Below are 12,500 nucleotides of genomic sequence, written 5' to 3' on the forward strand. Positions count from 1 at the left end.
GGCCTCCAGGGAAATCAGCACAACCACCAAGCTGTGCTTCTTCAACTCCAGTGTCAAATCGGTTCAACTCTAAGGCTCTGAAAAGTGGAGGATGACCAAGGTGACACCGCAGATGATTTAGACATTGATCAACATGTGTTGAGGCGTATCTGTGAGATCAGGTAGAGCTGCACGGCAAAGAGTGAGCCAGGAGTTTGTTGGCCACCTTATTATGAGGAGAATGTGGGGCTGGATTGGACACACCCTCAGAAAACCAACATCCAGTGTCAACCGCCAAAACCTTACTTGGAATACGCAGGATAAAAGAAAGAGAGGAAGGCTAAGAAACTGTTGGAGGCGAGACACTTGGTTTAAACAAAACTTTATTCATTTTAATCATGACAAGAACAATGCATGGATGATTACATACTCAAGCATATAAGCAATCATAGTAACAAAGGTTAGCATGATGGCGGAATAAGTACATTAGCTCATTTCAGGAAACGAAAAACAAAACAAAAGACAAAACAGATACACAAACAAGCAGAAAATGGGAAGGGGTTGGTGATACAGGAGGTGGGGAAAGGGCAGCTAGCTAGTAGCGAGACACTTCAGAACTGAAGAGGCAAGGCAACAGCTTGGCAGAGGCGGAAAGAACAGCCAAGAGTAGAGTACGTGCAACGGAAAAGCCTCGTCAATAAGAGACCAAGGAAGTAAGTAAGTAAGTAAGTAAGTAAGTAAGTAAGTAAGTAAGTAAGTAAGTAAGTAAGTTAGTAAGTGAGTGAGTGAGTGAGTAAGTAAGTAAGTAAGTAAGTAAGTAAGTGAGTAAGTAAGTAAGTAAGTACATTAGTAAATAAGTAAGTAAGTAAGTAAGTAAATAAGTAAGTAAGTAAGTAAGTGAGTAGGTAAGTAAGTAAGTTAGTAAGTAAGTAAGTAAGTTAGTAAGTAAGTAAGTAAATAAGTGAGTAAGTAAGTAAGTAAGTAAATACATAAGTAAATACATAAGTAAATACATACGCAAATAAGTAAGTGCGTAAGTAAGTAAAAAGTTAATTAAGAAATTAACCTGCATAAAGGTGTCCAAATCATGGACAATTATAGTCCGAAGCATTGAAACATGTGTAATCAAAAGTTAGAAACACTTGAACCACCTGGAAGCAACCCGATTACACAAATCTGGCTCAACTCAAAAGTTTCACAAGCACGCACCAGAAATAAACTGCATCAGACTACCACAAACAGCCTCTACACACACAACAGGCTTCTGTCTAACAGACGCACACCACCCATATCATGATATGTAGCCATCAATATCTCATGCTCAAGGTCGGTAGAAAACTCTGTAGATCAGCTGCTGTGATAGGAATAACTCCACTGTCACGCATGAAAGGTAATAGTGCAGTGTTCCTATGAAGAGACACTTTACTTACAGCACATGAACACAAAGCAATGGCAAATACTTGACGAACTCCTGTTGCGAAAATGAAAGTTAAACTCATAGTCGAGAAACAAATTCAAAGAAGTGATGAAACTATAACACAGCTTGAAATAAAAACACAAAAAGGCACTGTTGATGAATCTAACACAAAGTGTATGATCTTCTTCTTCTTCTTCTTCTCTCCGTTGGGACCGGGTTTATTTGATAAACGTAAGTGGTCCCGCGTTGATGTCACTTGTCGATTCCGGATGCGGTGTATGCCTCTTGGAATCGGGATGACAATTTAATACTATGATATGCCAGGTATGACCAGCAACACAATGACAGACAGGTCAAGGAGAACACATAACAACAACATAACATTTCAAAATCCTTAAAAAATAATGTAACAATTGCACAGTAAGGGTGATTTCAAATCACCAATGCAAACGCCAAATTTGTTTGAATGAACTGTACAAAACATGAATAATTACAAGTCCCAAAAAGTTAAACAAAAAACAACCCAACACAACTAACTGTACAACACACGATGATTATATGTGAATGTGTGTGTGTGTACGACGGTACGTGTGTGTATCACCTACAGAGTAATGTACATCCAGCAGGAGTGACACACCCATGTTTTGGCTCACGTACATGTAGGTAATTAATTGATAAAGTCTGTCCGATTTGTGTTTTGGTTTAAGTCACCATACAATGTGACATATTTGAGAAAGCAAATATTTTTGGAGTACTGATTTAGTATACACGCAGATGCGTCAAAATGACGTCGAATGTCAAGCATAGCAGATAGTTTGTTTTTTAACCTGTCTAATAGGGAAGGGAGGTAAACAACAACTCGGCAGTTTTGCTTACGTTACCGTGGCAATGGTTTCCGATGGTCGGAGAGTTTGTACTCTCTAACACATGATAGATACCCTTCCAGTAGCTTTCCCTGTAGTTTCACTACATAAATGCCTAATACTGAGATAGGTATTTTTCTTATAAGCTTGACGATAAAACGTACCTTGAGGAACATGACATCCCCGTAGCGCTCAGCCAGTGGCGCCACCTGGGCGAAAGGATTCTGCGACCCACGGAGCGACAGGTAGCTGCCCACTATGGGGTAACAGGGAGGGCCGGGGGGTACAGGCTCGCCAGACCTCCACCCCCTCAGGTAGACGACGAGAAGGAAGACGACGATGAAAATGACAATGAAAGTGGTGTCGGTGAGGCAGGAGAAGAGGGAGTGTAGCACCGACATTGCTGGAAGAGAGCAGAATAATTTGCAGTGTGACAACTGATATCAACAGGGAAAGACGACGATGAAAACGGGAAAAAAAATGAAAACGACAATGATGACGGCAATAAAAGTAACGATGAAAATAACGATGAAAAAAACAACACTGATAACGACAGAGATGACGGCGATGAAAATGATGATAAAGGGCGCGACATTGGCGAGATAGAAACGAGCGAGGGTTTGTTAACACTTTCTACCCCACCTATGTTGACCAATTTTTGTTTTAGCCGACACCAGGTGTGCTGCAGCATGTCACTCAGAATTGTAGTAACTGTGTAGTAACTCTGTATCAACACGCTGGAATGCAGGCGTTAGATGGACGTTACAGGAAGCGACTGAAGGTAACAGTCTGAGCGAATATGTCCGTACCTAGTCAGAGAGAGCCAAATGAGTGGGGACGGATATATCCGTACCTGGGAGACAATGAGTTAAAGTGCGTGCATCGTATCGTACTGCAGAGAAGGCGAGGAGAACAATTCATAAACAAGTCGCGTAAGGCGAAAATACAATATTTAGTCAAGTAGCTGCCATTTTTCAGCAAGACCGTATACTCGTAGCATCGTCAGTCAACCGCTCATGGCAAAGGCAGTGAAATTGACAAGAAGAGCGGGGTAGTAGTTGCGCTAAGAAGGATAGCACGCTTTTCTGTACCTCTCTTTGTTTTAACTTTCTGAGCGTGTTTTTAATCCAAACATATCATATCTATATGTTTTTGGAATCAGGAACCAACAAGGAATAAGATGAAAGTGTTTTTAAATTGATTTGGACAATTTAATTTTGATAATAATTTTTATATATTTAATTTTCAGAGCTTGTTTTTAATCCGAATATAACATATTTATATGTTTTTGGAATCAGCAAATGATGGAGAAAAAGATAAACGTAAATTTGGATCGTTTTATAAATTTTTATTTTTTTTTACAATTTTCAGATTTTTAATGACCAAAGTCATCAATTAATTTTTAAGCCACCAAGCTGAAATGCAATACCGAAGTCCGGGCTTCGTCGAAGATTACTTGACCAAACTTTCAACCAATTTGGTTGAAAAATGAGGGCGTGACAGTGCCGCCTCATCTTTCACGAAAAGCCGGATATGACGTCATCAAAGACATGTATCAAAAAAATGAAAAAAACGTATGGGGATTGCATACCCAGGAACTCTCATGTCAAATTTCAGAAAGATCGGTCCAGTAGTTTAGTCTGAATCGCTCTAGACACACACACAGACAGACAGACAGACACACACACACACACACACACACACACACACACACACACACACACACACACACACATACACCACGACCCTCGTCTCGATTCCCCCCTCTACGTTAAAATATTTAGTCAAAACTTGACTAAATATAACAAGTCGCGTAAGGCGAAAATACAATATTTAGTCAAGTAGCTGTCGAACTCACAGAATGAAACTGAACGCAATGCCATTTTTCAGCAAGACCGTATACTCGTAGCATCGTCAGTCCACCGCTCATGGCAAAGGCAGTGAAATTGACAAGAAGAGCGGGGTAGTAGTTGCGGTAAGAAGGATAGCACGCTTTTCTGTACCTCTCTTTGTTTTAACTTTCTGAGCGTGTTTTTAATCCAAACATATCATATCTATATGTTTTTGGAATCAGGAACCGACAAGGAATAAGATGAAAGTGTTTTTAAATTGATTTGGACAATTTAATTTTGATAATAATTTTTATATATTTAATTTTCAGAGCTTGTTTTTAATCCGAATATAACATATTTATATGTTTTTGGAATCAGCAAATGATGGAGAATAAGATAAACGTAAATTTGGATCGTTTTATAAATTTTTATTTTTTTTTACAATTTTCAGATTTTTAATGACCAAAGTCATTAATTAATTTTTAAGCCACCAAGCTGAAATGAAATACCGAAGTCCGGGCTTCGTCGAAGATTACTTGACCAAAATTTCAACCCATTTGGTTGAAAAATGAGGGCGTGACAGTGCCGCCTCAACTTTCACGAAAAGCCGGATATGACGTCATCAAAGACATTTATCAAAAAAATGAAAAAAACGTTCGGAGATTTTATACCCAGGAACTTTCATGTCAAATTTCATAACGATCGGTCCAGTAGTTTAGTCTGAATCGCTCTACACACACACACACACAGACAGACAGACACACACACACACACACACGCACATACACCACGACCCTCGTCTCGATTCCCCCTCTATGTTAAAATATTTAGTCAAAACTTGACTAAATGTAACAAAAACAGACGAAACATGAAACAATAGAAAGAATACGACAAGAGAGTGATTCGGGGTAACGAAAAAGAAAGAAAAAGGCATGAGCGTTAGAAATAGAATAAAGACCACAAAAAAGAGATTAGCTGTGAAACAGGCAAAAGACGCAAGTGTGTGTGTGTGTGTGTGTGTGTGTGTGTGTGTACGGTGTGTGTGTGTGTGTGTGTGTGTGTGTGTGTGTGTGTGTGTGTGTGTGTGTGTGTTTGGAAGGTGAGAACGAATCGGACGTTTCGCAGTGCTCAACTGTCATCGCTTGGCTTCGCCGTTGGTGTGTCTTGCTTCTGTGCTTGACTGAATGACGAATCACGCTTTAGCGTTCTTGTCATATTCTTTCTGTTGTTTCATTCTTTGCCCTTTTTTACGAATTGTTCCCCTTCTCTGCAGTACGGTACACTGCACGCACTTAACGAACCCTCACTCTTTGCTATCTCGCCTATGACGCGCACTTTATCACTCCTACGATAGCGTTTCTTCAAAAGTGTATTATTTACAGTAACATATTCCGAAACCGACACACACACACACACACACACACGCACGCACACGCACACACACGTACGCACGCACACACACACACACACACGCACGTACGCACGCACGCACGTACACGTAACATACACATAGCCACACATACACACACCACACACACACGGCTCTGTACATTTCACAAATTCAGCCTGAAGCCTTGTAGTCTATTGTCCGTTCAAAAGGGTTAATGTCACTAGCAGTAGCCGCTAAACTCGCAAACGTTTGTCATTTCAGTACGATCATTGTCGCTTTATTCTCAACGTTAGACTTGCCAAACGACATTGAATCACATTCAATTTTCGGCAGACGTTGCAATGAATACTATAAAACACACCGTTTCAATGGGCTTGAAAACGGTGCCACTGAAATGCGGTGCAGTCAAGCGCCATACAAGCCGTTTGAGAAGTGCAAACTGACAGCATGATTTAACCAAACTCACCCAAATAAGGAACTGCAAACACTGACTCCAAAGCTTCTTAGCTCGAAAACGACGTATCTTATAAAGGGTTCAAAAACCCACAATGGTGAAATGGGAACTCGAATTTATAGCCTTTAGCTGTGTACCTCTGTTTGTGTGTGTAGGCCCCCTATGTCCAGAAACTAGGACACTTGCACTGTTACTGCGGGACAGAAGCTGAGAAGAAAACAACATTTTAAGAGTACACGAGTACCGCTATTGATCTCTTCCCACATTCTTACACCAAAGCGCATAAGGGTACACGCATATTGGTACATTTGTTTGCGGTGCCCCCTCCACTCGCAATGGGAGCTCTGAAATACAATGCGCTCTAACTTTAATACCATGAAAATGAAACAGACGGACCTCTCTCTTCACGGCGAGGGGCAGAGGATACAAAGCAGGGCGATGCACCCTCGTTTAGTCTTGTATTATTGCATATCAGACTACTCCTAAACACCCACATACCAACCTCACCCCCTCCCACACACACTTTGATTCTCTCTCTCTCTCTCTCTCTCTCTCTCTCTCTCTCTCTCTCTCTCTCTCTCTCTCTCTCTCTCTCTCTCTCTCTCTCTCTCTCTCTCTCTCTCTCTCTTTCTACATCCAGATGGATGCAAATGATCGGACACACACAACATGCTTTTACCATGCAACAAATTGAACTATCCAGGTGGTTGCATGAATCGGGCAGACGAGTACCGATATCAGGCCATACACACATTCACACATCAAAGCTTTGACTTATTCTTCACTGTGTGATTTTACTTTTATTCCTAAACTATGTTACAGTTTTTTCTTCATTCTTTCGTAATAGTAGATTGAGCCCTTTTTATGAGGACGAGGGGTAGATGTAGAATCACTGTCTGTGCTTATACTACTAACTTCGTTTAAAGAAATGTTTCATTCAACTCTACCCCTACACAAACACACCCACCCAATCACCCACACCCACCCACAAACACACTCACCCACACACACCCATCCACACCCACACACACCCACCCACACAAACACACCCACCTACACACAAATAGCCACCCACACAAACACACCCACCCACCCACCCACACACACATACACACAGACACACACACAGAGAGGGAGAGAGAGAGACAGACAGACAGACAGAGAGAGAGAGAGAGAGAGAGAGAGAGAGAGAGAGAGAGAGAGAGAGATAGTTAGAGAGAGAGAGAGAGAGAGAGAGAGAGAGAGAGAGAGAGAGAGAGAGAGAGAGAGAGAGAGAGAGAGAGAGAGATAGGGGAGTCTGAGAAAGAATGTCTGGTCAAGACGGGAAATGGGCTCGGCATCTGACATTTTGTGTGTTAACCTTATTCAAGGAGTTTGCAAATTGTGCCAATGTTCATAGCTCCAGCTAACCTCCCACATGCGTGGGCAACACACTTTTGAAACAGCCCCCGTATACATTCATTCCGATTGAGAAAAAAACATGCATAGGGAAAAGCAGTAGGCCAAGCTGTATTTTCACAAAAAGTGTGAACGTCATAAAGTTTTCTCGAAGCATCGAATACAAATGGAAGTATATGATGTACGGTTTATTTGAACATAACAAACAGTTTAACAGTTCAAACAATTGTGCAAATAGTACCAACAGAAAAATGTCAAATAAATAATGCAGATGACCAAGGATTGAAATGAAGAAGGGGGTAGGGAGATGGGGGAAGGGGCTTACGGATTATAATACAACAGACATAAATTAACAAAGAAGTAACATGATAATGAATGCGCGCTCTTCATGTCTATAGATCACTTTCAGATGATTTGTTCAATGAATGAAATCATACGTTTTGAAACAGCAGGATGTTCGTTTTATCTGAGACACCCCTGCTTCAATATCGCCACCAAAACCGTTCATTGTTTTTGCAAACAAACACAAAACCAGGCAAAACAAGAACCACATTATTTGGATTATAAGCTAATGTATACAGTAATGAAACTATCAACAGGCATTTTCCCCTAAATATTGAAAGCTCACTTTCCCTCGCATTTCTATATTGAAATACCACACATACAAAACTCGTGTAAACCTAAATATCACAGGAAGACATGTAGAATTCTTTATTTAAACATTCCTCTGATCAGTAGTATCACGTTGCAAGCAGTGAATACATGCCTGAATGTTACTAACTTGCTGTTGCTAACGTGCAAATACATCGGAATTTCCAATTTTGTATTGTGTTTTCACGTATAGCAGTTTGACACGACAATGATCAAATCCCGACAAAACGCAATTGGTGTTTCCAACATCTCGTCTGTTATACAAGCAAATCTGGTTTATTTTGGGTTTAAAGTTTACAAACAGATTCGTACTTTGAACATCAACTCCGAATTGTACAGTCTCTGAATCAATGTTGTAAATGCATAACAAAAATTGCCAGAGTTAATCTTTCACTTAGGTATGGTATCAAGAAGGTAAACAACCCAAAAACAACAACAACAACAACAACAACAACAACAACAACAACAACAACAACAACAACAACAACAACAACAACCACAGACAAACGTCCAATCCAACAAAAATTAAATTAATAAAGCTCAGCAACTTATTTCAGCAATTCCCGTAGAGCTTCAAAGCTGAAGCCGAAACCCAAAGCAAAGCCTGCCGTATTGACCTCTGATATAATTAAATCTAGTTGACAAATCTAGCAGAGCAAAATAGGCAATTAACACTATGCAAGACGGCTAAACCAAACAGCATGGTTGAACTGAATATCTTCTGTCTTTCGTGATTTTATGAGTTTTGCGATTTCAAAAAAAGGGTCGATTTTAAAAAACAAAATTAAAAACAAACAAACAAAAAAACATGGTTTTATTGGGTCGCTTTTGCGGTTTACCCTGAAGATACAACTGTGCCACATGCCGTTTGCTTATACCTACCTTTATGGGGCCAATCTCTAGATTGGCGATCAACTTTTACGTCAGGGGCATGTATCGTGAATGCACACACATTTTAAACATAAACAATATGACAACAAAACAAGGTCGTTGTGACCGACTACAGTTTAAGGATATGAGTTCAGGTATTGTTTTGTAATTGAAAACAAAAAGTCGTGCAATTTTGAGTGTGTAAGAAATGTTCTTGGACGCAATCACGAATCTGACATCAAGGTCACAGCCTGCTTTGTATGCTGATGTTACACAGGCTCTAGAATTACTGATGTTACACAGGCTCTAGAATTACTGATGTTACACAGGCTCTAGAATTACTGATGTTACACAGGCTCTAGAATTACTGATGTTACACAGGCTCTAGAATTACTGATGTTACACAGGCTCTAGAATTACTGATGTTACACAGGCTCTAGAATTACTGATGTTACACAGGCTCTTGAATTACTGTGATCGATGTTCATGCTGTGCCACTCCTTGTTGATGGTAGAGGTCGGTCGAAAGTGAGTGCAGATATGTACGATTTGTGTGTAAAGGTCATTTTGTCATCGGCTGCTCGCTCATTTCTTGATATTTCAACGCTTGTAGTCAGATGCATCAACGTAGGGACGTCTGCTTGACATGTCCGTGTTTTCATACACCTGACCTGCAACACACCGCACAGAAAATCACGATTAAATCAGGCAATAGTGAAAATGTAGTAAGGCCAATCAGAGAAATACGGACGTACACGCATGCAAACATAATATATAACCTCTTTTTCTATCTAACACACAGACACAGACACATACACAGGCACACACACTCATACATACTCACACACACACACACACGCTCACGGACGTACACTACACACACACACACACACACACACACACACACACACACACACACACACACACACACATACACACACACACACACACACACACACACACACACACACACACACACACACGCACGCACACTGGCAGGTAGGGTTACGGTTGGACGGACAGACGGGGAGACAGAAATACGTAGTCTCGATTTCTTAAAAAGGCATACCCGTGTCTGCTGTTACTGTAGTTCTCGTGCTTGTGGAGGTAGGAGTGATCTTGGAGTAGACAGACCTTAATCCGATGTCATCAATCTTGAGAGAGGCGTACTCAGAGGGAGTTGTGCCCTCTGCAAATGTTTGTCAGACCGACCACAGTAAACGTACATACCACTCTTAAACTAACAAAGAGAAAATACATTTTAGAATCAAATATCTCAGGATGACTTATTCTAAGGACAGACATTATGTTAACATACCGAAAGGCAACTTGGGTGTGGGGGCGTATTAACAGAATGGCAAGGCACCATCCATCTGCCATCGTCTATTCATCTTTTAAAACCACCATGCTGTTCTCAGCTCCCTTGAACATTCTATGGTCAAATTTGCTAAGCATTAAATAAACTGCGTAACTCTATTAACGTCAAATGTAATTTTACTTTATTTTCTCGCTGTCTGATATGATTCTGAATCTGTCCCTTTCTCTTGGACAAGAAAAAGAGAATTGAAAGGCAATGTCAACCTGGTTTGAGACTGTTGTGAACTTTTAAACTAACGTGTAAGTGTGTAAACTCACTAAAACTTTGCACGGAAAAGACCGACCTAATCGAATGCTTCGCATCACGTAAATTTGCCATGACGTCACAAGGCATATGTCGGACTTTCGCTACGGATTGTAGTTTGCGGTGACTCTAGTAGTTGCTGCGAGAACAAGGATTATTTCATAAGAGAGTAATTAACTCAATGCGTCAGAATGGTAACTTCGTTTCAAAATTCCTTACAATAAACGTTATAAAGGCAACGGACACTTTGCTCATTCAGTGCACAACATTGGAAAGATCAGCCACTAAACTACAGGTGTAAGTTTTGTTGCTATTCCAAGAAGTAGATTTTACCCGGAATGTATTGTATGCACATCAAGAATTCATATGTTGTAAATTGTGTGGTCTTGCCGACCTGTCAGAGTTGCAAACCGCAACCGCATGTACTTTCTGTGTGTAAACTTGTTCCCGATCGTTACACCACCGTAACAATAGGGCCTGATCGTGACACCACCGTAACAATAGGGTCTGATTGTCGAAGAGGGCTGTGTGAGACTATTCAATCAACTCCTGAATCCCCCACGTGTCTAGCAAAATCAATTATTACTTCAATCATAAGATCATTTTTTTCCAATTTGCTATGAATTTAAGGTTTTGTAACTGATTCTAGCAAAGTTGAGGTAGTAGCAATGTGTTGCTTAGATTCGTCTTTCAATTCCGTTTCCATGAGAATCGTGTCATTGTTGTAAAAACTTCCACATGAGAGACAACAAGCCAAAGGCGCGCCTAGGACATACATACCAATGTCTTGTATCTCGTAGTCATCAGGCTGTCCCTGGCCGTGATGTTCAATCCCTTGTTGTGGCTCTACATTTCGGCTGTAGTAAAAAAACAAAAACATTGTTAATTCTGTTCATTGGAAATTGTACTCTTCATAAAAAATGTGTAGAAAACAATCATCAATTCCATCGTAATAATAGTTTGGTCCCAGTAGATTGCCTTTGTGTACAAAGACATGATTATTCCAATTAACATTGATCATCTTGTAAGCAGCACATACTCTAAGAAAAGTCACAAAATCACTTATCATTGATTTTTGAAAGTTGTATCTGTCTTGTGTGTCCACTTTAAGGATCGATAGGTCAAAGTTCTTACACATGTTTCGCTTTATCCTTTATGAAATATTCCCATAATTCACGCTTTCTTTATAGATTGTCAACGCTACATCAACTCTGTGGTTTGTTATTGTTTCTGTCTGCATACATTCGTATCAAAATGTGAACATTCTAATACAATATCATGAAAAAGGGGCAGAGATACACTATCAATTTAGTCTCTTATGATGTCCAAATACATAAATTCAGAATTGGTCACATACTCTCTGCACATCCGTAAACTTATCAACAGTTAGGGTGTTTGCACGTGGGACTGCTTTCAATATTGACGTGGATATATTTGTAGTAGACATCATGCACAACTTACTTCAACCAAATCATTTCTGAGATGACACTATCTTGCACCATATCATTCAATTTACCTTCATATATATCTGTAAAGGTAAAACTCTTTAAACGTTATCACTTTTTTCCCCTTTCCTATCCCTACCATATGAGAACTACCAAACCTTTATCATGCATATTTCTTGTACCAAAAGCTTCTTGTTTTGATAACTGGGACAGAATTTTAGCAGAACATACAAATGTATAAAGTGATACAGGCACGCATTGTCATGTGTACTCTTTGATTAAAAATCCCACAACCAATGTATTCAATGTTCTTGCTCTTTTTAGGTAAATATAGCAGCCATACTTGTTAGAACCGGCACGGTTGGCCTAGTGGTAAGGCGCCCGCCCCGTGATCGGGAGGTCGTGGGTTCGAACCCCGGCCGAGTCATACCTAAGACTTTAAAATTGGCAATCTAGTGGCTGCTCCGCCTGGCGTCTGGCATTATGGGGTTAGTGCTAGGACTGGTTGGTCCGGTGTCAGAATAATGTGACTGGGTGAGACATGAAGCCTGTGCTGCGATTTCTGTCTTGTGTGTGGCGCA

The 12,500-nt window shown here is 40.3% G+C and overlaps 1 protein-coding gene across 2 annotated transcripts in view; it reads right to left on the reverse strand.

The window, feature by feature from the left end:
- Positions 1 to 7,502: 7,502 nt before the first annotated feature.
- LOC138954601 (lachesin-like) overlaps positions 7,503 to 12,500 on the reverse strand; it is an 11,505-nt gene continuing 6,507 nt past the window's right edge. For both annotated transcript variants that reach the window (XM_070326404.1, XM_070326403.1), the window contains exons 6-8: positions 11,255 to 11,331; positions 9,923 to 10,042; positions 7,503 to 9,524 (exon numbers count right to left, since the gene is read on the reverse strand). In XM_070326404.1, the coding sequence (XP_070182505.1) occupies positions 9,454 to 9,524; positions 9,923 to 10,042; positions 11,255 to 11,331 (268 nt within the window). In that variant the 3' untranslated portion in view covers positions 7,503 to 9,453. The remainder of the gene's footprint in view (positions 9,525 to 9,922; positions 10,043 to 11,254; positions 11,332 to 12,500) is intronic.

The sequence above is a fragment of the Littorina saxatilis genome, unplaced genomic scaffold, assembly GCF_037325665.1.
Source record: "Littorina saxatilis isolate snail1 unplaced genomic scaffold, US_GU_Lsax_2.0 scaffold_612, whole genome shotgun sequence".
Taxonomy (NCBI): domain Eukaryota; kingdom Metazoa; phylum Mollusca; class Gastropoda; order Littorinimorpha; family Littorinidae; genus Littorina; species Littorina saxatilis.